The 22,500-nt window shown below is 43.1% G+C and overlaps 2 protein-coding genes and 1 long non-coding RNA gene across 5 annotated transcripts in view; all 3 read right to left on the reverse strand.

Annotated features, from left to right (window-relative positions):
• Window positions 1–22,500, reverse strand: part of LOC116064544 (zinc finger protein 239-like) — an 893,026-nt gene that overhangs the window by 457,220 nt on the left and 413,306 nt on the right. The gene's annotated exons all lie outside the window — the stretch shown is intronic.
• LOC116067159 lies at window positions 986–7,905 on the reverse strand. 2 transcript variants are annotated; one of them, XR_004895540.1, is made up of 6 exons: window positions 7,361–7,905; window positions 6,729–6,896; window positions 6,298–6,444; window positions 4,718–4,916; window positions 2,645–2,878; window positions 986–1,559 (listed from the first exon to the last, which is right to left on the reverse strand). It is a non-coding gene; the product is annotated as an uncharacterized LOC116067159 (long non-coding RNA). The 2 variants fall into 2 exon arrangements; XR_004895539.1 differs by lacking the exon at window positions 7,361–7,905 and having other exon boundaries at window positions 6,729–7,351.
• mogat3a (monoacylglycerol O-acyltransferase 3a) lies at window positions 8,370–20,784 on the reverse strand. 2 transcript variants are annotated; one of them, XM_031323485.2, is made up of 10 exons: window positions 20,691–20,784; window positions 15,453–15,631; window positions 14,671–14,731; window positions 14,409–14,552; window positions 13,664–13,794; window positions 10,517–10,560; window positions 10,276–10,366; window positions 8,944–9,052; window positions 8,526–8,681; window positions 8,370–8,485 (listed from the first exon to the last, which is right to left on the reverse strand). In XM_031323485.2, the coding sequence occupies exons 1-9, from the start codon at window positions 20,782–20,784 to the stop codon at window positions 8,527–8,529; spliced, it is 1,008 nt and encodes a 335-aa protein (XP_031179345.1). In that variant the 3' UTR covers window positions 8,370–8,485; window position 8,526. The 2 variants fall into 2 exon arrangements, with proteins under 2 accessions (XP_031179345.1, XP_031179344.1); XM_031323484.2 differs by having other exon boundaries at window positions 8,370–8,681.

Genomic DNA, 22,500 nt, shown 5'->3' on the forward strand with positions numbered 1-22,500 from the left:
CCATAGTAATATTCTACCATAGTAATATTCTGCCATAGTAATATTCTGCCATAGTAATATTCTACCATAGTAATATTCTGCCATAGTAATATTCTACCATAGTAATATTCTGCCATAGTAATATTCTGCCATAGTAATATTCTGCCATAGTAATATTCTACCATAGTAATATTCTGCCATAGTAATATTCTACCATAGTAATATTCTGCCATAGTAATATTCTACCATAGTAATATTCTGCCATAGTAATATTCTGCCATAGTAATATTCTGCCATAGTAATATTCTGCCATAGTAATATTCTACCATAGTAATATTCTGCCATAGTAATATTCTACCATAGTAATATTCTACCATAGTAATATTCTACCATAGTAATATTCTACCATAGTAATATTCTGCCATAGTAATATTCTGCCATAGTAATATTCTACCATAGTAATATTCTACCATAGTAATATTCTGTCATAGTAATATTCTACCATAGTAATATTCTACCATAGTAATATTCTGCCATAGTAATATTCTGCCATAGTAATATTCTACCATAGTAATATTCTGCCATAGTAATATTCTACCATAGTAATATTCTACCATAGTAATATTCTGCCATAGTAATATTCTGCCATAGTAATATTCTGCCATAGTAATATTCTGCCATAGTAATATTCTACCATAGTAATATTCTGCCATAGTAATATTCTACCATAGTAATATTCTGCCATAGTAATATTCTGCCATAGTAATATTCTGCCATAGTAATATTCTGCCATAGTAATATTCTACCATAGTAATATTCTGCCATAGTAATATTCTACCATAGTAATATTCTGCCATAGTAATATTCTACCATAGTAATATTCTGCCATAGTAATATTCTACCATAGTAATATTCTACCATAGTAATATTCTACCATAGTATATATATATATATATATATATATATATATATATATATATATATATATATATATATATTCCTTTACGACCCATAGCCTTGGACATTAGTTTGGACACATCTAGCTTCCCTGAATCAGATTTGAGAGACTGCCATGTATGATCTTTGTTGAACTCTTACCATGACCTTTTCTTAACCAAATTATGTTTTTAAATAAAAAGGAAAATGTGTCACACTAAACACACTTAAAAAAGTTCACATTATAAAATCTGAAACACAACGCCATGGCTTGAGGTATATCTTCAGAAACTTTGTTTTACTGTATATTTTTCATATTATTACAGCAAGTGCTTGATTTTCTCCGTGGGATAACAAACTAAAATACACCTTGCATTTATAAATAATATAATATAAAATAAATGATCACAACAAGCTTTACAAGCCCTCCGTTATTTTAACATCTCATGCTCTTCCAATCCGGGGGAATTGAAGCGTCTGGCAAAATTCATGTCCGATCTGAAGTCAGTGTATTGTTCATGAACTGGTAGTACGAGTACGAGCCAGTGGAAATCAGATGACCTCAAGGCTGGGCTCGGGAGACACACCCAGAGCTGGAAACACATCCAAAACTACAATATCTTCTGGAGAGACATGGTTTTCAACTGTAAAACATAAACAGAGAGGAGCACTATTAAATCATGTATATGTCTGATGTCTAAGGAAGTATTATACTACTGAAGTAATGCAGAAGTGATGAGGAGTTTGGAAGGGTTGCCGGGGTTACTGAGTATAGTGCACAGTGCACAGATAGGAGCTAGCAACATGATTTACACCCAACAGCTATAACAACCAAGAGATGTTGGTAGTGTAGTGCAGCTGCTAGTTTAGATTATGGTACATATACATAGTATGACTGTGGAGGGATCCTATTCAACTCTGCATACCTTTTGTTGCAGCTTTTTTGTAATCAAAGGAAAGAAGCAGATCAATTAGCCAAAGTCCTGAGCAGCAAGGCTGGGTTTGGGGCTTCACAAAGTCACGTTAGCTTGGTGAAATCAGTTTAAGGAGGGAGACTGATCACACAGTAGTTACTCAGATGTAACTCCACTTCAATAAGTGTGTGTGGAGGCTGTAATGGCCTTTGCTTTTTGGTTTACCTTTTCAAGGCTCTGCGTCAGCACTCATGAACATTATTTTGACTGAATTTGTACGTGATGATACATGATAACATGTATTATCATGCATTTTATTAATTTGTAATTAACTTAATTCAATTGAACTTTGAATTGAATTGAATTGTTGCATCTACAATTTAATTATTTCTCACTTTGTATTTACATAAATGTTATATAATTCAGTTTACATTCAGCGTTTTCTTTGGTAATACTGTCTACACACATTTCTATTATTTAATTTATATTTAAGGGTCAATATTAACTTTCATAATTTCTATTTTTATAGTTAATTTATGAGCATTGTTGGAGTGAGCCTGATGCCTTCACTGCCAACGACTGTTGTGTAATCGTTGTCCATATGACAACAATAATGTCCTCAAACTGCTCAGCAGTGGTGGAGAAAGAACAGGGGAGACACTTTGATTCTCTCACTATGACTCTAGAGGCACTACACGCTCTGAAGATAATCACACACACACACACTTATGGCCATTTTACCACCATAAACGTAGCAGTTGTTTTTCTGATACAATAAAAATACAATTACAGTATATGCTCAGACAGAAAAATACCTTCCAGAAGGTGCACGGGTCCGCTGGAGGACCTACCAGAGAGCCAAGAAGGTGCACGGGTCCGCTGGAGGACCTACCAGAGAGCCAAGAAGGTGCACGGGTCCGCTGGAGGACCTACCAGAGAGCCAAGTCCAAAGCTCTCCAGTGTTATGTGAACATTGTGACCATCGAGACTGATTAAGCTGGCTGCCTGTGAAACTGCCTCTTACATCATTCAGTCTCAGCCCGTAAGATCTAAAAATATAAAAATATAATTAGGATATGAAGACAGTATCTATTGACTCTGTTATTGAGAATGATTATACACAACTGTGAGCGTTACTGTTTAAACTGCCAACACTAGCAACCACCTTCCCACCAATAGGAAATTAGCAAACCCCCAAATCAACACATAGGGCCCTATTTTAACCATCTGAGGTCACGGCGTGAATCGTCTGGCGCAGGTGTGTTTAGGGCGTGGCCAAATCCACTGTGGCTAGTTTGACGGTGGAACAAAGGGTCCGTGCACCGGGCGCTTGGTCCTAAAGGTTGTCCTTAGTGTCTTAACCCTTGAAATGTCTTAGAAAGCTGCACACAGTTTCTGTGTTAGCAGGTCAAATTTGACCTGTAATGTAACTCAGCCCAAAATACTACTGTTCTTAAAGTATACCACTCGTTTTTAACTTTAAATTCACTCATTATATTTCCACTAATGAAGACAATGGGTAATTATATTACCTGACTATAACAGACTAATATTAGAACACACCTCCAAAATTATTTGCATGTTGGGTTTTTCCAACTTAATATTATAAACCACAGTGCCATCTGTGGTGTTACAGGTCAAAGTTGACCCGTACAGATTTAGGTTAGGAAAAAGGTAAGAATACCCGTCTAATGAAGAGGAGGGGCCAAGTGACCCAGATGCTCAAACAACCGGTTTCACAGCCTGAATATTTAAAAACTCTCTGCTTATGGGGGAATTCTGAGTCTCAAATTCTGCACGCCAGAGTTGCATAATTACAGTATGAAAACAGTTTCATGATTTTTTTGGTGTGGTGCACAACTAGTCGGGCCAAAATTTGCTGTGAACCTAAATTGAAATGCGGGCCGGATTTGGCCCCCGGGCCTTGAGTTTGACAGGATGCTGAGTCATGCCAGAGTATATTGCATGCTACCATGTGACTTCGGACATTTATCTGTCATATCAGGTTGGGTTGGTCACATTCTGTTACAAGAGTAAGAGACATTGGGACCAATGGGTGGGACACTTGCCATACATGTAGCCTCACTGGAGGATCTGGACACCCCAGGAAGAAGCAACAGCCCCATGCAAGCATCCAGCTCTCCATCTAACAAGCACCCTTCCATGGTTGTCGTCAGATCTTCTCAACAGACGGCCTTATAACAGCTCAGATGCTGTCCTGATATCTTGGACATGTGACAGCATATCTAGTTGGCCCCGAGTCATTCTGATGCCTCAGGTGGTGCCCCGCCTTGGGTGCTATAAGGGATCAATGACCCTTTTGATTTGTATATCGTTCATGTCACCCCCCTAAAGATGATTCTAACTTGGGACCTGTAACACCACATATGTTACTTTTTTTAAGAGACATTTACAATTTACTAAAACTCTCACAACGTTTGTTGTGTTAGAATAGCCATGTCTGAGGATATCATCAATAATAAAAAGGTTATAAATGGTATTTCTTACACATCTGAAATTTAAAACGGGTCAAATTTGACCATAACACAATATAAGGGTTAATTAATCATAGGTGCGTTTTGGGCATAACGTGTAATATCAGGTCATCTCCCATTCCCTTTAAAAGCCAGGTGCTTTTGTGCCTTGGCGCATTGCTATTATGATAGAGGATTAGCTTTTTATTCTTAATCTTTTGCATGTGTGTGTGCTGTTAATAACTGTAATGTTCTCAAATGGACAGGGCATTAGTAAAGTTATAAAAATAGGGGACACCATCATTCAGTATTAAGTAAATATATTTTACACATAACTTATACTGTTACTAAGGGCCACTAAAGCCCAGCCCATAGAAAAGCTGTATGAAGAGACAGAAATGTTAAAATATGAACCTGTAGGATGTGCTGGATGAAATATAGCCAGAAGGTTGGGGACCATGGGACACACTGGAGATAGCAGAGGATCCACTGGACAGGATGAGGGTCTCAGTGATGACAGCAGGACTAGTGGACATGGTGGGGGTGTCAGCTGAGATGAAGGGGCATCGGGGAAATATCTTCAGTAGCAACGCACCAGATAACGTGACGACCACTGGAGATGGAAGGGTTAATACTGAAGAGGGACTGGGCCTCAACAGTGGAGGTAGCTCAGACACTTCTTTAGAAATGTCACCTACACTACCAATGACTGCAACAGCTGCACCACCTGATAATGTTTATAATGTCCTGTTCCTGTTTCTATTACCCACCACGGCTCTATGTAGATCTTTATTGTTATTATCTGTATTTAGATTTTTCCTTTCCGAGTACTTACTTTTTCATTATTATTTATATTATGGTTAATTACTTTTGCTATGTTATTTAATTACATATTATTCAATCTAATTTCACGTCAATTACTTACTTACAATATTTGTCGTACTATGGCCACCTCACTTTACAATACTTTTTATATAATGCCACTTTACATTCAATCAGTACTAGTTGCACATTGTCTGTTGTTTGTTTGGTTGTTTGTTGGTTTGTCGTTATTGTGAAAAACTGCTGCTGTAACAAGTGAATTTCCCCATTGTGGGATGAATAAAGTATTATCTAATCTAAAGAACATGGAAAAATAGTTGAATAACATTTAACTTTTGAGTAACATTTAACTGATATGAGAGGATCAGAACCCATCTTGTACAATGCATGTAAGTGTTGGAAAAAATATGACTTACAATAACTAAATTGTGAAAACACAAAAACAACCAGTCAAAATCTGGCTGTCTCTTCCTACATCCAGCCACATTCTCACCTCAAACCCCTGGCATTCTCTTGTTGTCCACCAGATGCCTTTTGATGGTCCTATTGTCCTCCTTTTCCCATAGAAAGACTGCCACACCCAACTCCACACCTGTTCTTACTGCAGTCACCTGACCTTCCCTGTCCACCTGTTTCCACGTTATTAATCCGTCCTGCAGCTACCTAACCAGGACATTCTAAATTTCAGGAAGTTGAAGTTACAATGTTGTTTTCGTGTATTGTGGTATGCCTTGGAGAAGCCAGCTCCACTTAGACTTGTACCTGCCTGTAAACCTTCTTTATCATTAAGAAATCACAAAAAATAGTCCTGCTTTCTCCTACATCTACATTTAGTTTCTATCCCTATTATCCTGCACAACCAGTTGTGACCAATATCATATAAACTTGTTTGTAGATGCATGTACTGTAGATACATTAGTTTACCACATTTGTCACTGTCTGACATTTGACTAAATCAAGGCTCTCTGCATGGCCGCCTTCCTCAGAAGATGACGCAGACAACAAGCGTTATGTATCAAATACAGTGCACTAACAACAGAACAACATGGCATGTGTCCTATATGAGGGCATAGAGCAAGTAATAGTGTTTAAGACATCCAGTCTGAAATACAGCATTGCCATTGCTAGTCATATATCATTTTTTTGAAATCTTCATGCACTAGCCTACTTACAGACTGGTTTCCTCCCTCAAACTGGCCTGGTCAGGCCTGACGTAAATGGACTTTTGATGGAAGAGTTTTGGGCCTCCACTCAACTTTTGATTGGAGGTTAGGGATGGCTCGACTAGTTTGTTGTGACAAGGCATCAAGATGTGTAACCTAAGGGAATAAAAAGCACCCTGTATATGAGAGACTTGTTTACACTACATGGAAAGGTTTGAGTTTCAACACATCATTTGTTTCCTCAGAGAAATTTACATTCTATCAAGTTCCATTAAGTCACATAACTTTAAAGTAACTACATATTACAGTCACAATGCGATAGGAATGTAAAAATATATATATTTTAATTTACAACACTCCCAAAAATATCCTTTCATAATACTATTGCAAAAATATAAGAGAACACGTAACAAATGTGACAAAACGGATCAAAAGCTTACCTGGAAGGCCCCCGTTAAAGCCTGCAACACAGCGAAATTCCAGGGCAGATTTAATATGTCCCTTTACAAAAGGCCAAGCTGTGCTGGCACGCCTTGGGACATTTGGTGATTTATGGTCTGGCAGGAGAAGAAGACTGAGCCACAGGACAGCTCTATTGTGCCTGAAACCTGAAAATAAACTATAATCAACTACATTAAACACTGTAATGTAATGTACTACATTATACATTTATATACAGTAGTATTAGCTAGGTTTAGGTTTAGCTCCTCAGTACATCAGACAACCCCATCAGGCTTCTCAGGTCATCAGCAGAGGCCTGCTAGCAGTTTTAGAATTATGTTTTATTTTTATTGAGCGTCTCCTAGCTGTACCCAGAAACAGATCCAGGTCTGGTGAGGGGGCATCAGTTACTGTGGTCCTGCTCTCTGGAGCAAGCTGCCTGATGACCACATCAACTGTGTCCACATTCAAAAGCAAACTCAAAACCTTACACCAAAGCCATGCAATAACCTGGCTGCGTTAACGTTAAAATTACGTTTTTGTCAATGGAGTCTGGTGGCTTTGAAAAGAGCAATAGCACGGATATTTCTGGTTAAACAAACTATTCAAATGCATTCAATTACATGGTTACCTTCTGTGTCCTCGGCCCGATCGCACTGAGGGGCGGAAATTCTAAGTCGGTGCTGTAGTGGGGGCCACCTGGTTGAAGGCTGACGTTAGCCTGGTGATAGGGACCTGCCTGGCCAAAGAGGTTCCCTGCACTCAGTCTTCCACGACGAAGAAGTGAATAAACGTCTTCATTGGGAGAACGGTACTGGATACGGTTACCGTTAGTGTTTGGGCCGTACATGCATTCACCAGGGTGTTAATATCTCTTCATTAGGAGAACGGTACTGGATACGGTTACCACTACCAGTGTTTGGGCCGTACATGCATTCACCAGGGTGTTAATATCTCTATTAGGAGAACGGTACTGGATACGGTTACCACTACCAGTGTTTGGGCCGTACATGCATTCACCAGGGTGAAGGCCGGCCATCCCTGTAGTTCTGGAGGATGTCATAGCAACTGGTAACCTGACTCCACCAGATGGATTGCTTCTCATTTGCTCGGCATATCCATCTGGGAACTTTCTGTTGGAGAACATTTGGGAAGGGGCGAAAATCCTGGTTAGCTGATTGGATAAACCATCTGTCTATCACTAACCTGACGAGACCAGGACGGTCTCACGAGGCTAATTTTCTTCACGACTAGCGGAGCCGGTTGATATATCAAACTCTTGCTGAAACCAGTCGGGAGAAGAGCAAAGACATCTTTTCCATCGTTTTCTGCTCTTCTTTCAATGAAGGAATTCTTTCTAATTCTGATAAAACTAGCGTGATAGCTACGCTCATCTCATCCGTGGAAGCCGCCACGCTGTTTAGACTGAACAGTCGCTTCTCGTTGCGTCACACCTAAACCCGCCTCCAAACCAACGCTGATTGGTCGGTCGTTTGGCCAACGGCTCCAAATGTTCTCTGTCTTAAGATGGCAGACTGATCTGAGAGTGGAAAACTGGAGCTCGCCAGATCAGGACGCTCTCACCAGGCTAGGAGACTGTTGCCTCGGTGACAACTCTAAAATCAGCTGACTGTAAGACGTTTAGGTTAAATAAAGTTATTTTTTATTTATGTATTTCCTGAATAAAACAATCAGATGAACCAACAGAACAAACTCTCTCAGCTTCCTGTTAGCATCCAGTTAGCTTCCTGTTAGCCTCCTGTTAGCACCGCTAGCCTCCTATTAGCATTGTTAGCATCATGTGAAGGTGAGGTGCTGGTGCTCCTCCAGGCCGTAGCGGTGTTTGTGCGTCTCGAACAGTTCAGTCAGACTCTGGAGGTAAACTTGATGGAGACTCTCAATGTCCTCGTTGCTAGGAGACGGAGTCTGGACCACGGGGACCGGAGACCCAACTGGAGACACACACACACACACACACACACACACACTAGTCAGTACTGGTAGCTAACTATTTCTCCCGTTTGTGTATTACTTGTAGCTAGCTACCTGTTTAAACTAGACTAGTACACTAGGCTAACGCTAGGCCAATGCTAGGCCAATGCTAGGCTAATGCTAGGCTAATGCTAGGCTAATGCTAGGCCATTGCTAGGCCAATGCTAGGCCAATGCTAGGCTAACGCTAGGCTAACACTAGGCTACCGCTGGGCTACCGTACCGACGGTGTGGATGGGCTTCCTGTAGGGCATCAGGCCAAAGCTGTACTGGAAAACTCCTCTGGCGTGAAACAGAGGCATCGCTACTCCCATGATGCTTTGCAGCCGGTTCTGTGGAGACACAACAACATGTATGTTGCATGTATGCATGTCCCATATTAACATGTTCTTACATAATAATAATAATAATAATAATAATCTCATATCCCAAACTCTGTTCCATAATCTGCACATAGATACCGCCAACCAGGGGTCAGGGTGTACTTATTAAAATACCTTATAGCTCTATTATGGCTAGGGTTAGGATGTACTAATACCTTATAGCTCTATTATGGCTAGGGTTAGGATGTACTAATACCTTATAGCTCTATTATGGCTAGGGTTAGCTCCACACAGAGCAGCTGTAAGATAGTGGTGCAACAGAAAACTCAGATTGGAGGATATAGATTATATATACCCAAACCCAGAAACATAATCCAACCCAGGCCTGATATGGTTGAGTGTAGGTGGAGACACCCCCATCTCTTAGCCCCCCCCCCAGCTGGTACCTTTCACTAAGTTTAGAAGAGTGTGGGTAGTTCAGGTACTCAGTGACTGTAATGGAGACATCCAATGCATTATTTCAGATTTCTGAACATTAACACCAATCATTAGCATTCAGCCACCAGTATTTATTAAAGTTATGGTTAATTTCTTGCAGTGCAACGTCACTTTGATTGTTGTACTTCATATCTGTCTTATTCTATTTCAGCTTTACTTTCTAACTGCTCTCTAATGGTTGATGTTGCTGAAACATGAAAACGATCCAACAGTTATTATTATAACAGCAAGAGGAAATGACAGATGATAATCAATCAATGAAAAGTCTTAAATAGTGAGTATTTAAGTGTATATTATATCTATATTATATGAACTGCAGTACTCTATAAGCACCACTAGATGGCACCAACACATCAAACTGCAGACCTTCATTAGTTAGACATTAAAACACTTTCCTTACTGGTCATTTTACATTTACTCACTAAATGATTCCATGTGTCTAGTGATCTCCATAAAGAGAAGACATCGTTACTCACAGTTACACCTCTCGCATGTCATCTCTAACCTCTCGGGGGGGGGGGGGTCTGTGTGTGTGTGTGTGTGTGTGTGTGTGTGTGTGTGTGTGTGTGTGTGTCTGTGTCTGTGTCTGTGTGTGTGTGTGTGTGTGTGTGTGTGTGTGTGTGTGTCTGTGTCTGTGTCTGTGTGTGTGTGTGTGTGTGTGTGTGTGTGTGTGTGTGTGTGTGTGTGTCTGTGTGTGTCTGTGTCTGTGTGTGTGTGTGTGTGTGTGTTCTGACCTGCAGCTTCCTGAGAGATGAGCCCGACGGATTCTCCATCTGATCAAACAACTCGTTTTCCCCGAAAGAAAAGACCGGAACCAGCTGAGCTCTACACACACACACACACACACACACAGACAGACACAGACACAGACACAGACACAGACACAGACACACACACACACACACACACACACAGAGTCAGAATCCAGATGTTTCTCTGCTAAGCCCCGCCCCTTCCTGCTGAAGCTCCACCCACCCGTGTTTCAGAGCCAGTTTGATGAAGCCCTTCCTGTTTTTGATCTGAAACAAGAAACAAACAAAATGTTGATTAGAACGTCTTCTCTTTGACCTCTGACCCCCCTGTACCCCCCTAATTAGGGGAAACCCTAACTACTTCCAGATTTTATAGAAAGGTCGTAGAGAGACGGGACCCAGTCAGAAATGTTTCTCTGGGGCACCCGAGCCCCAAAATGCCCTCATTTCAATTTCTGGAATATTTTAGATTGGCTTTTAAAAATTCCCTGAATGAGATAGAGCTTTCTTTCTTGCGCCGATGAATTCGTACAATTCTTACGCAATTTTTGATACTAATTTCATCAACATAGCTCACCATGCAATATACCGCCATACTCAAGGGGGCGCTATACTTAATAGGTGGGAATATGGAAGGCCTTCCACTTACTAACCTTTTTCATTCATTTTTTTTACCTGCATTCTAATGGCTCTCATGTACCCATATTTCATCTGATTACAACAATTTCAACGTTAAAATTCTCAATTTGTTATGCTCTTTCCATTACAGTTGACCCCAGGTCAACCCTCAGGCTCTAAAAGGCTTGAGCTGTTGAAAGACCTCCAATTCAATACCTTGAGTGACAGAGCAACGTCCAAAATTCATTTTTTTATTAGAATCAGCCTGATACCTCAAACGGTCTTTGAAATATGACCCAATGAAAAACTTCCAGATTTTGAATGTGGAAGCACTATGATAACTCATCAGTACATGTACCGAGAGTGACCCGCATGGCACCGCTACGATGAGCAGAACGAGGGCTACGGGACGTGTTGAGACCGGGCCTGTAAACCCTTGCGTTATGGAGTTGGCCCCAGAAGGGCGCCACCTGCTGGGGGGAGACATATGTGATAGAACTTTTTGAAAGCTTTCCATTGCTGCCCGTCCCGCATCTCTGAGTGCTTTGGTCTGTGATTTATGACCCTCGAAAAGGTAGCAGATTTGAACCTTTAACGCCCCCTAGCTCCTGGCTGCAACGGAGTAGAGCTTTGGTTCCAAGATGGCCGAGTCCGGCTCGGCGAGACCTTTCCGTCGATGTATGGATCGAGGCCCTACGACTTAAAATGAGCTAGATGGCATATTTGACCTTCCCGGGACAAATCCCCTCAGAATCTACACTTTTTCATCGGCCTGTGTTGTTGGGGATCAGACCAGAGCTGGACCCTAAAACAAGGTGCTACGGTCCTGGTTCTGACATATGTTGTAAGGCTCCCCAAGGGTTGTCGGGAACAGTTGGGCCCTTGTCCCTAGCCCCTTGCGTTCCTGAGTAATCCACCTTTAAATGTAAATGGTCAACAGGTCAGATTCCAAATTCAGGCCTATCCAATAATAGTGTCTTTTTGGCTGGTATTTGGCCATTCAAGGAGCTAGAGACTTGGAACTGGCTTTGAATCGAAGCTGGTATCCCACGTATGACTGGGTACGTTTTTTGACCCTGTGGCCCCAAAGGAAGGGCCCCAAAAGTGAGGCCAAAGGTCATTTATGACAGACCCAAATCTGGAAGTCAACTTAAATTGAAATTTGGAATAACTTTGGGCCCCCTTAACTTTGGACAGGAAGGGGGTGGAGCTTTGGTTCAAAGTTCCCCCTGTTCGGCTCGCCGGGCCCTTTCCGCCGATGCCTTACTTGTGGCTCTACGACCCACGCTTCAAAAGTTGCAAATTCTCCCCTCCCCCGCATTGACTTCTCAATTTGCTGATGCAGCTCAGTTTGCCGTTTTCTGCTCTGAAGCCAATTTTGATGAAATTTTAAAAAGTGATTTCTCCCCCTCTGCATCACATATGTTGTTCAGCTGCATGAGTGGTACCCATGACCAAATTTGGGTGGACCTAACCCTGACCCACCCCTAACTGTGACATCATCAATTGCTTCCACATTCTCATTCCATAATTCCAAATTTCCACTAGTACAATAGAAATTTCATGTGACTTTAGCCCACATTTCTCATTGTAAGGCTCGATTCTGAAAACGTCTCTCTTTTCGATGTACGTCTGAGGGAAAAAAAGATCAAAACCGCCCCCCTGTGATCCCAAAACCTGACCTATGTGATAGAGCTCTCCAACGGTGTGTTTCACACACCCCAGGCTGCTTCCCTTCAACTGATGAGGCCCTTAATTAGGTGAAAAAGCTCAACATTTGGACCCACGCTTCAAAAATTCCAAATTCGCCCCTTGCCCACAATAGCCCATTGGCCCGCCGTCTTTTCGGGGCCCATTTGGGGCAAAACAATGGGATAGAGACTTAGGACCCATCCTGGCTGAATGCTGGGGTCGCACTGACAGACCTTTGAGTTATTAAACACTTATTTAACACATCTGGTGAATATTTGACATTTAACACTGAAAATATATAGAAAAATGGAATTTGGAATCAAAATATGGAATCTGGTTAAAAAATGTAATTTTGGCGGCCCCTAGTGTCAATATTCCATAATTCCAACTTTTGAATTATGGAATCTGGAATCTGGAATTCCAAAAATGTCTTGGAATTGTGGAATTTGGGCCTTCCCCATTCATTGTGTATGGCAAAACCCTACCCCGTACCCTAACCTCTAACACCCCCCCCAATACCCTAAGCTCTAACACCCCCTGTACCCCCCCCCCCCCCCCCCAGTCCAGTCTGTATCTGACTCACATTTACTGATTATTGTCCCACACATATGATGTCATTAATAATCACCAACGCAGCCACATCAACCCTGAATCACTGAGATGATGGTCCATTCACAGGAAGAACTAACTGTCTGTCTGGATCCTGTCTGTCTGAACCCTGTCTGTCTGGACCCTGTCTGTCTGAACCCTGTCTGTCTGAACCCTGTCTGTCTGAACCCTGTCTGTCTGAACCCTGTCTGTCTGAACCCTGTCTGTCTGTCTGAACCCTGTCTGTCTGTCTGAACCCTGTCTGTCTGTCTGAACCCTGTCTGTCTGAACCCTGTCTGTCTGAACCCTGTCTGTCTGTCTGAACCCTGTCTGTCTGTCTGAACCCTGTCTGTCTATCTGAACCCTGTCTGTCTGTCTGTCTGAACCCTGTCTGTCTGAACCCTGTCTGTCTGAACCCTGTCTGTCTGAACCCTGTATCAGATAATAATGTATAATATATGAAGGAGTGAACCTGCAGCGTCAGCGCTCCAGGACGAGCGTCCAGAGCCTCCGGAGCTCCTCCCACCGCCAGGACCGCCACGTTACCCCCCCCAGGACGACTGCAGAGGTGAGACAGGCTGGACTTACTGCTGGACACCAGGCCTGAGAGACAGACAGGTCAGAGAGAGACAGGTCAGAGACAGACAGGTCAGAGAGAGACAGGCTGGACTTACTGCTGGACACCAGGCCTGAGAGACAGACAGGTCAGAGAGAGACAGGTCAGAGAGAGACAGGCTGGACTTACTGCTGGACACCAGGCCTGAGAGACAGACAGGTCAGAGAGAGACAGGTCAGAGACAGACAGGTCAGAGAGAGACAGGCTGGACTTACTGCTGGACACCAGGCCTGAGAGACAGACAGGTCAGAGAGAGACAGGTCAGAGACAGACAGGTCAGAGAGAGACAGGCTGGACTTACTGCTGGACACCAGGCCTGAGAGACAGACAGGTCAGAGAGAGACAGGTCAGAGAGAGACAGGCTGGACTTACTGCTGGACACCAGGCCTGAGAGACAGACAGGTCAGAGAGAGACAGGTCAGAGACAGACAGGTCAGAGAGAGACAGGCTGGACTTACTGCTGGACACCAGGCCTGAGAGACAGACAGGTCAGAGAGAGACAGGTCAGACAGAAAGACAGGTTAGAGAGACAAACAGGTCAGAGAGACAGACAGATAGACAGACAGGTCAGAGAGACAGACAGTCAGACAGACAGGTGTACCTCCTAACATGATGTAATCTCTGAACAGAGGGACTCTGAACCAGAAGGGCAGCATCAGCAGGTGAGAGCGGAGTCCAGGAAACAGACGAGAGAAACCGGTCGCCTCCGTACAGAAGTTCCCAAACGCCCCGGCAACCAGCACGCCTGGGAGACAGACAGGTGGTCAGACAGACAGGTGGTCAGACAGACAGGTTAGGCAGACATACAGACAGGTGGTCAGACAGACAGGTTAGACAGACAGAGAGACAGGTGTGTGTCTCACCGTGTGGATGAAATCCAAAAATGTAGTTTTTTGTTGGATCCAGATCGACAGTTTTAACGAGCTGAAGACAGAAATCAATAATCAATAATCAATAATAACCAGCCTGACCTCTGAAACATACTCCTCAGCCTGATCAGGAATTATGGCTCCGTGAGTTTTATTAATGATCGTTAGTTTCTATGTGCATTGTGACCTGTCTCCCTGTGCTGAGCTGTGGGGTGCAGTTTGGGGGGGGGGGGGTTGTCTGTCTGTCTGTCTGTCTGCATGTCTGTCTGCCTGCCTGTCTGCCTGTCTGTGTCTGCATGTCTGTCTGTCTGTCTGCTTGTCTGTGTCTGCCTGCCTGTCTGTGTCTGCCTGCCTGTCTGTGTCTGCCTGTCTGCCTGTCTGTCTGCCTGTCTGCAACAAGTTGCAGTGACAGATTCCAGAGGTTGTAATCACTGAGTTGAGGTTGTGATGGAAATGGACCCGAGTAAAGAAGAAGAAGTATCTGAGTAAATGTTGCATTACAAGTGTGCAGCTGTCATCGTGTTCATGTAAATATTAATCTACACATCAGTGAATATTGTTTCTATGACTTCATTCAGAATACAGGTGTGGGAATATTTTCTTCAGGTGCAAATTTTAACATAAAAGTTCAGATTTTTTGTTCTACAAGCTCTCACCTTTGGCACTATATTTACCTTCATAGTCTGACTGTCTGCCTGCCTGCCTGTCTGTCTGTCTGTCTGCCATGCCTGCCTGCCTGTCTGCCTGTCTTACCATCTGAGTAAAAGAGTACACACCGTGATGGGGAAGTAGTCTCTGTAATGTTTCCAGATGTTCCAGCTGCGGACCCACTGGGACCTCCGACCCCCGCAGCTGGGCGTGTCCCCGTCCAGCCACAGCCAACCAGCATACAGCACAGCCACCATCCACCAATCAGAGAGAGCCAGAAGGACGAAGGCCGCCAGACAGCACTGGGCTGAGAGACAGACAGGCAGACAGACAGGTTAGAGAGACAGACAGACAGACAGAGAAACACACAGGCAGCTATAATCTGTCAGATATAAACATTTAGGGTCCTATCCTGCACCCAGCGCAGCTCAAAGCTGCAAAGTCCAACTGTCTCTGCTAGTTTAAGACCGTCCAGCACCCACGCCGTTTAAATATCAAATACACCTGAACCCATCTGGGGCCCGTGGTCTTACAGGGAGGTGTGTTCAGGTACATTCTGGTCTTACAGGGAGGTGTGTTCAGGTACATTCTGGTCTTACAGGGAGGTGTGTTCAGGTACATTCTGGTCTTACAGGGAGGTGTGTTCAGGTACATTCTGGTCTTACAGGGAGGTGTGTTCAGGTACATTCTGGTCTTACAGGGAGGTGTGTTCAGGTACATTCTGGTCTTACAGGGAGGTGTGTTCAGGTATAGAGGTCGACCGATAGTGGATTTTACCGATACCGATAGCTAGGTTGGGCCGTATTTGCCGATAACCGATTAATCGACCGATAGTATTTATAACTTATACAGTTGACTAAATACATACATTGTTTCAAAAAAAGTCCAGACGCTTTTGCCAATAATCAAAATAATAATGTCATATTTATTGATATTACACCCACAGCAATGCTACACAAGCATGTGTGTTGTCTAAAACAGTTCTCCTACATATTTGGAGTCATCCAGTGCAAAAATAACCATAATGAGCATTATAATTCATATAAAGGACAAACTATCTCCAAACAGTGACGCCATTCTTCTCTGTAGGACGGTTCAGAACGGTAACAGACGATCTCTGACCTGGAGGGATCTATCTCTCCCACTATATACTCTTTGTTCTCGCTTGGATGCCCATATAAGGCGTAATGTGTGACGGACCTGCCTTCCCATTGGTTGAAAACATAAACAAAGGCATCATGGGAGATCCGCTTGTCGGTAGCACCTACTGTCTATGGGTAGCACAGAGTTAGCGGCAGAAATGACCGAAAACGTGATGAATTATGGACATCAAGTGGATAAATCTGGGATGTAACAGTTTGGATTTAATGCTCAACAACCCCGAAAAAAGGCCCAAGTTCCAGGCTGGATAGAAAATCACCTGTAGAGGCTGAAAGACACCAAAGACACCCCGTGACGGCTAACTCGTTAGCTTTTAGCTGCAGCAATCAGTAAGTCTCTACGTTTAACTGTTATTAAATGATCTAAATATGAATCAGAGGTGCCGTTTGGGATCGAGGACGATCCTTTAGGTTCTGATTCTGACATTTGGGTCGGACTTGCGTTTATTTTTGTCAGTGTTTTAACCGCTGGAGGTAAGTTAGCCTACTGCTAATGTTTAGCGTCATCTCAGCCTCGAAAGCAAACAAACATACTGTTGTGCTGTTCTTTCTCTAATGCAGCATCTATTCAACAAATTAATATGAACTGTATAAATACCATTTTGCTGTCGATGCTTTAAACGCCATCTGATGTCAGCCTTCTCCGCGGCGTGTTCTCTCGGTGCAGCGCGCAGTAACACGAGTCCAGAATAACCAACCAGGCATCAGTGATAGATTATATTCTCCTCTAGAGGCCTCTACTGTAACGCATGATGCCAGCAGACCCTTCTCAGCTCTCGTACTGTGTAATGAATGACAGCGCGTGCTTCTCAGCCGCTCCAGCAACGGACGCAACTATCGGTATGGATTTTTGCCGATAACGATAGTTCCACCAATCAACTATCGGTGCCGATTAATCGGCAAAACCGATGAATCGGTCGACCTCTATTCAGGTACATTCTGGTCTTACAGCGAGGTGTGTTCAGGTGCATTCTGGTCTTACAGCGAGGTGTGTTCAGGTGCATTCTGGTCTTACAGCGAGGTGTGTTCAGGTGCATTCTGGTCGTGCTGGTTTTACAGGGAGGTGTGTTCAGGTACAATCTGGTCTTACAGGGAGGTGTGTTCAGGTGCATTCTGGGAGTATTGCTATCTTGAGGCAGTGGGAAGTGATCACACCATTGACCAACAAAACCTGGTCTAAAGTCAATAACGCAGCATTTCATTGTTATTTTAACAGAGCATTAGTAAAATGCTCCTAGACTCGTGCACAGTGCGCACACACACACACACACACACACACACACACACACACACAACTAGGTTAGTCATGTGGGACACAGGACTGGTAGTCATGTGGGACACAGGACTGGGTTAGTCATGTGGGACACAGGACTGGTAGTCATGTGGGACACAGGACTGGGTTAGTCATGTGGGACACAGGACTGGTAGTCATGTGGGACACAGGACTGGGTTAGTCATGTGGGACACAGGACTGGTAGTCATGTGGGACACAGGACTGGGTTAGTCATGTGGGACACAGGACTGGGTTAGTCATGTGGGACACAGGACTGGGTTAGTCATGTGGGACACAGGACTGGGTTAGTCATGTGGGACACAGGACTGGGTTAGTCATGTGGGACACAGGACTGGTAGTCATGTGGGACACAGGACTGGGTTAGTCATGTGGGACACAGGACTGGGTTAGTCATGTGGGACACAGGACTGGTAGTCATGTGGGACACAGGACTAGGTTAGTCATGTGGGACACAGGACTGGGTTAGTCATGTGGGACACAGGACTGGGTTAGTCATGTGGGACACAGGACTGGTAGTCATGTGGGACACAGGACACCACAGACAGAAATCCCATCCTGGTTCCAGAGTCCTTGCTTAATCCTGGACCAGTTCCCAACATGTTTGTGTTTGATAAGAGCCATGTTGACCCAACACAGAGGTCAATGTCCTCAGAGACACTGTCATCACTGTCCAGGTTACCGTAGAAACATCTGGAACTACTGACCAATCAGGGCCCCTCATCTGGGGTCAGACAGACAGGCAGGGGCTCAGACAGACAGACAGGTGTTCAGTAGGACTGCCCCCTCTTAGTCCATTAGTCGACTAATCGCTCGTTTTGGTCTTAGTCCACTAAGATTTCTTTAGTTGATGAGTCATTTTTTATGCTTATTCATGCTTAATTACTCATTTCCAAGAAACTTATGAGCACATTTCTGGTAAACACAAGATTTAAAGTGGTGCTTTTGCAGGATTAATTGTGGAGAAAGTCAGTTTAACAGATGGTTCATTAACTACATTTATATTGTGCTTTTCTAGTCTTAACCACCTCTCAAAGAGCACAGCTCTGTCGATTACATCAACTAATCCATTAATCCACTAAATCATAGAAGTGGTAGTCGACTAAGAATTCCTTTAGTCGAGGACAGCCCTAGTGTTCAGACAGACAGACAGGTGTTCAGACAGACAGAGAGGGGGTCAGACAGACAGACAGGTGTTCAGACAGACAGGGAGGGGGTCAGTCAGTCAGACAAACAGACAGGTGTTCAGACAGACAGACAGACAGACAGACAGGTGTTTGAGTGTTTGTTGATGTCAGACTGAGTTTGATGTTTAGGAGCCAAAATTATGATTTTGATATTAACTTTTATTTTGATAAATGGTGAATAAATGCAGTGATAGTCACAGTAAACTAGACTCGTAAACTCACTACTAGTGTTGATTGATCTTGATGTGTGGCGTCCCAGCCGTCTGACAACCAGCTGATTAGAGCAGTAATCAATCAGCTGATTAGAGCAGTAATCTACCAGCTGATTAGAGCAGTAATCAATCAGCTGATTAGAGCAGTAATCTACCAGCTGATTAGAGCAGTAATCTATCAGCTGATTAGAGCAGTAATCTACCAGCTGATTAGAGCAGTAATCTATCAGCTGATTAGAGCAGTAATCTATCAGCTGATTAGAGCAGTAATCTACCAGCTGATTAGAGCAGTAATCAATCAGCTGATTAGAGCAGTAATCAATCAGCTGATTAGAGCAGTAATCTATCAGCTGATTAGAGCAGTAATCAATCAGCTGATTAGAGCAGTAATCTATCAGCTGATTAGAGCAGTAATCAATCAGCTGATTAGGGCAGTAATCAATCAGCTGATTAGAGCAGTAATCAATCAGCTGATTAGAGCAGTAATCAACCAGCTGATGTATAAGAGCCTGTCAGTCAGTCAGACAGACAGTCAGTCAGTCAGACAGTCAATCAGTCAGACAGACAGTCAGTCAGTCAGTCAGTCAGTCAGTCAGACAGACAGACAGTCAGCTCAGCTGTCTGTGGTTGAACACCACCTGGTAAGACAGGTCATTATTTGGTGGAGGAGACGACTCCTCACCACCCTGAAGTCTGAGTGATGAAGAGAAAACAAAAGGAGAGCGGAGGAGTGATTCAGAGTCTGGTTAACCTCCACGGTCAACACTGGAAATCAACACGTTTTACGATGTTTGGACGGTTTTTAACGTTTTCGTGTCTTTTTAAAACATTGTTAGTGCCTTGTTTGTTTGAGGCTTTTGTCAAAGCTGTATTCTGCTGTTTTCTAGGCTTTCGATGCCTTTAGTCGCTTTGTTCAATGTTTGTCACTTTTATGTCATTTTAGTCGACATTCTTTGACGTTTTTTAAACATTTTAATTGCGAGGAGCGTTGAACCATCCGTGTTATTTTAGGGTAATTTGGTTGAAAGAAAGCCTCAGACAAGAGAGATCAAACATGTCAGACAGTTGCTCCCATAGGAAGGAACCCTGAATATTATACTTTACTATCACCAACCAAAGGGGTTTTTAACTTTAACTTCTAATCATTACGTACATTTAATATCAGAAAGTTACTTTTACTTCAGTTCAGTAAATATCTGATACTCTAAGTCATATTTTAACAGACTTTAACTTCTACCAAAGTCATTTTCTAGTAGCATACTTTTACTCTCGTTATGTCTGTCAGACAGACAGGTGCTCAGACACACAGACAGACAGGTGCGCAGACACACAGACAGGTGATCAGACACACAGACAGGTGCTCAGACACACAGACAGGTGCTCAGACACACAGACAGACACACAGACAGGTGTGCAGACACACAGACAGGTGATCAGACACACAGACAGGTGCGCAGACACACAGACAGGTGCTCAGACACACAGACAGGTGCGCAGACACACGGGTGTATAATACCTAAAGCCAGGAAGGAGAAGACCCACTGCAGCGTGGCGGCGGTCTGAAGTCTCCTCCGCAGCGGGATGTTCAGCGGGGCGAACTGCACCTTCATGCCCGCGGTCGCGCTCCTTGGCCCGGCTTGGAGAGCTGCGACCTCCCGGTGTCTCCGCCTGGATGTCGGAGCTTCAAGCTCCGTCTTTCTAAGAGACACGTAGAGAGAGTAAAGACACACTTTACCTGTCTGTCTCGCTGTCTGTGTCTGTCCTTCTGTCTCGCTGTCTGTGTGTGCAGAAAATAAAGAGTATCTCTCAGGTAATTAAATATAAACTTTGATCAAACATTTCCTCTCTAACTCTCCGCTTTCCCCCAAACTTTACAAACACGCACACACTCCCTCTCGCACTGCGCATGCGTACCGGATCCTCCCTCCTGGGTGGAATCCTCTCGGCCAATAAGAGCTCATGACGAGCCGTGTGGGGAGCGAGCCTGCAGTCAGGCGCGTTCACTGTCACGGAGTTACAAACAGAGTTATTTTGAGAAGAAAATATCAGTTCATATTTGTTATGAATAAATATTGTAATGGCATGGAACTGGATGCAGTGAGTCATATTTGGAGACTGTTGGTGTGAACTGATGTGGGCGGTTCAGATGGGTCCTGGTCCGCTGAAACTAGACTTCACACACTGAAGAGTTGGGAAAGTCCAGCCGCTGGGAAACTGTTTCTGCTTCAAAGATTTCAAAAGATGTGAAAGATTTTGGTTCACATGAGTCACTCAGACACCAGTGGTCAGGAAACAGGGTCTAAGGTGACAGACAGACAGACAGACAGACAGATAGACAGACAGACAGACAGACAGACAGACAGACAGACAGACAGACAGATAGATACGCAAAAGTGATCATTGTGTCCTGTTGTTTAAGGTAATTTGTTATACACAAATGTTAAATAATGTACCCATAAGAAGGAACTACAATAAGGCCAATTATGATGAAGCACGTAGGGAATTAGAGAACTTTGATTGGATATCACATCTATCTCATTATGATGTTAATAAAAAATGGGTACTAATGAAGTCTAAGCTGAAGGAAATAGAGGAGAAGTTTGTACCTCTTGCTAAAAGGTCCCATAATAATAATGACATGAGATTACAAAAACAAAAATCAAAGAGAAAAATAATCTTGGAAGGAAAGCATTACGAAGTAAAAAAACCTGAAATACAGCAGGCTTATCGGAAAGTTCGTAATATTGTGAGGATGAGAACGCAAAATTTAAAGCGAAAATATGAAGAGGAATTAGCCAAGCAATCTAAATATACACCAGAAGTTATATGGAACTACATAAATAAAAGGACACAAATAAAAACAGCAGTGGGTGATCTATATTACAATCAGAATAATACTAATTCTTTAAAAACACAGAAAGATATAGAGAAGGCAGATATATTGTCAGAATACTTCTGCAGAGTATTTGTTGAAGAGCAGATACCCGACGTACCGAGGTTGGAAGTTCAGCAAACACAAAATCTTAAAATAACAGCAGAAGATACAAAACGGCTTTTACAGGAAATTAATATATATATATATATGTATATATATATAACTCCCCTGGACCGGATTAGATACACCCTGAGACACCCTCAGATTGCTGAACGCTAACCGTACTATTTAACAAATCATAACAGGATTCAGTTTTACCAAGTGACTGGACGAGGCTGAAGTTAGTTAAGGAAATAAATCTCTAGCTGGAAATTATCGACCAGTTAGTTTGACGTCAGTTGTTATGTATCTTATAAGGACATATATATATATATATATATATATATAGTCA

This window comes from Sander lucioperca, chromosome 17 (assembly GCF_008315115.2).
Source record: "Sander lucioperca isolate FBNREF2018 chromosome 17, SLUC_FBN_1.2, whole genome shotgun sequence".
Taxonomy (NCBI): domain Eukaryota; kingdom Metazoa; phylum Chordata; class Actinopteri; order Perciformes; family Percidae; genus Sander; species Sander lucioperca.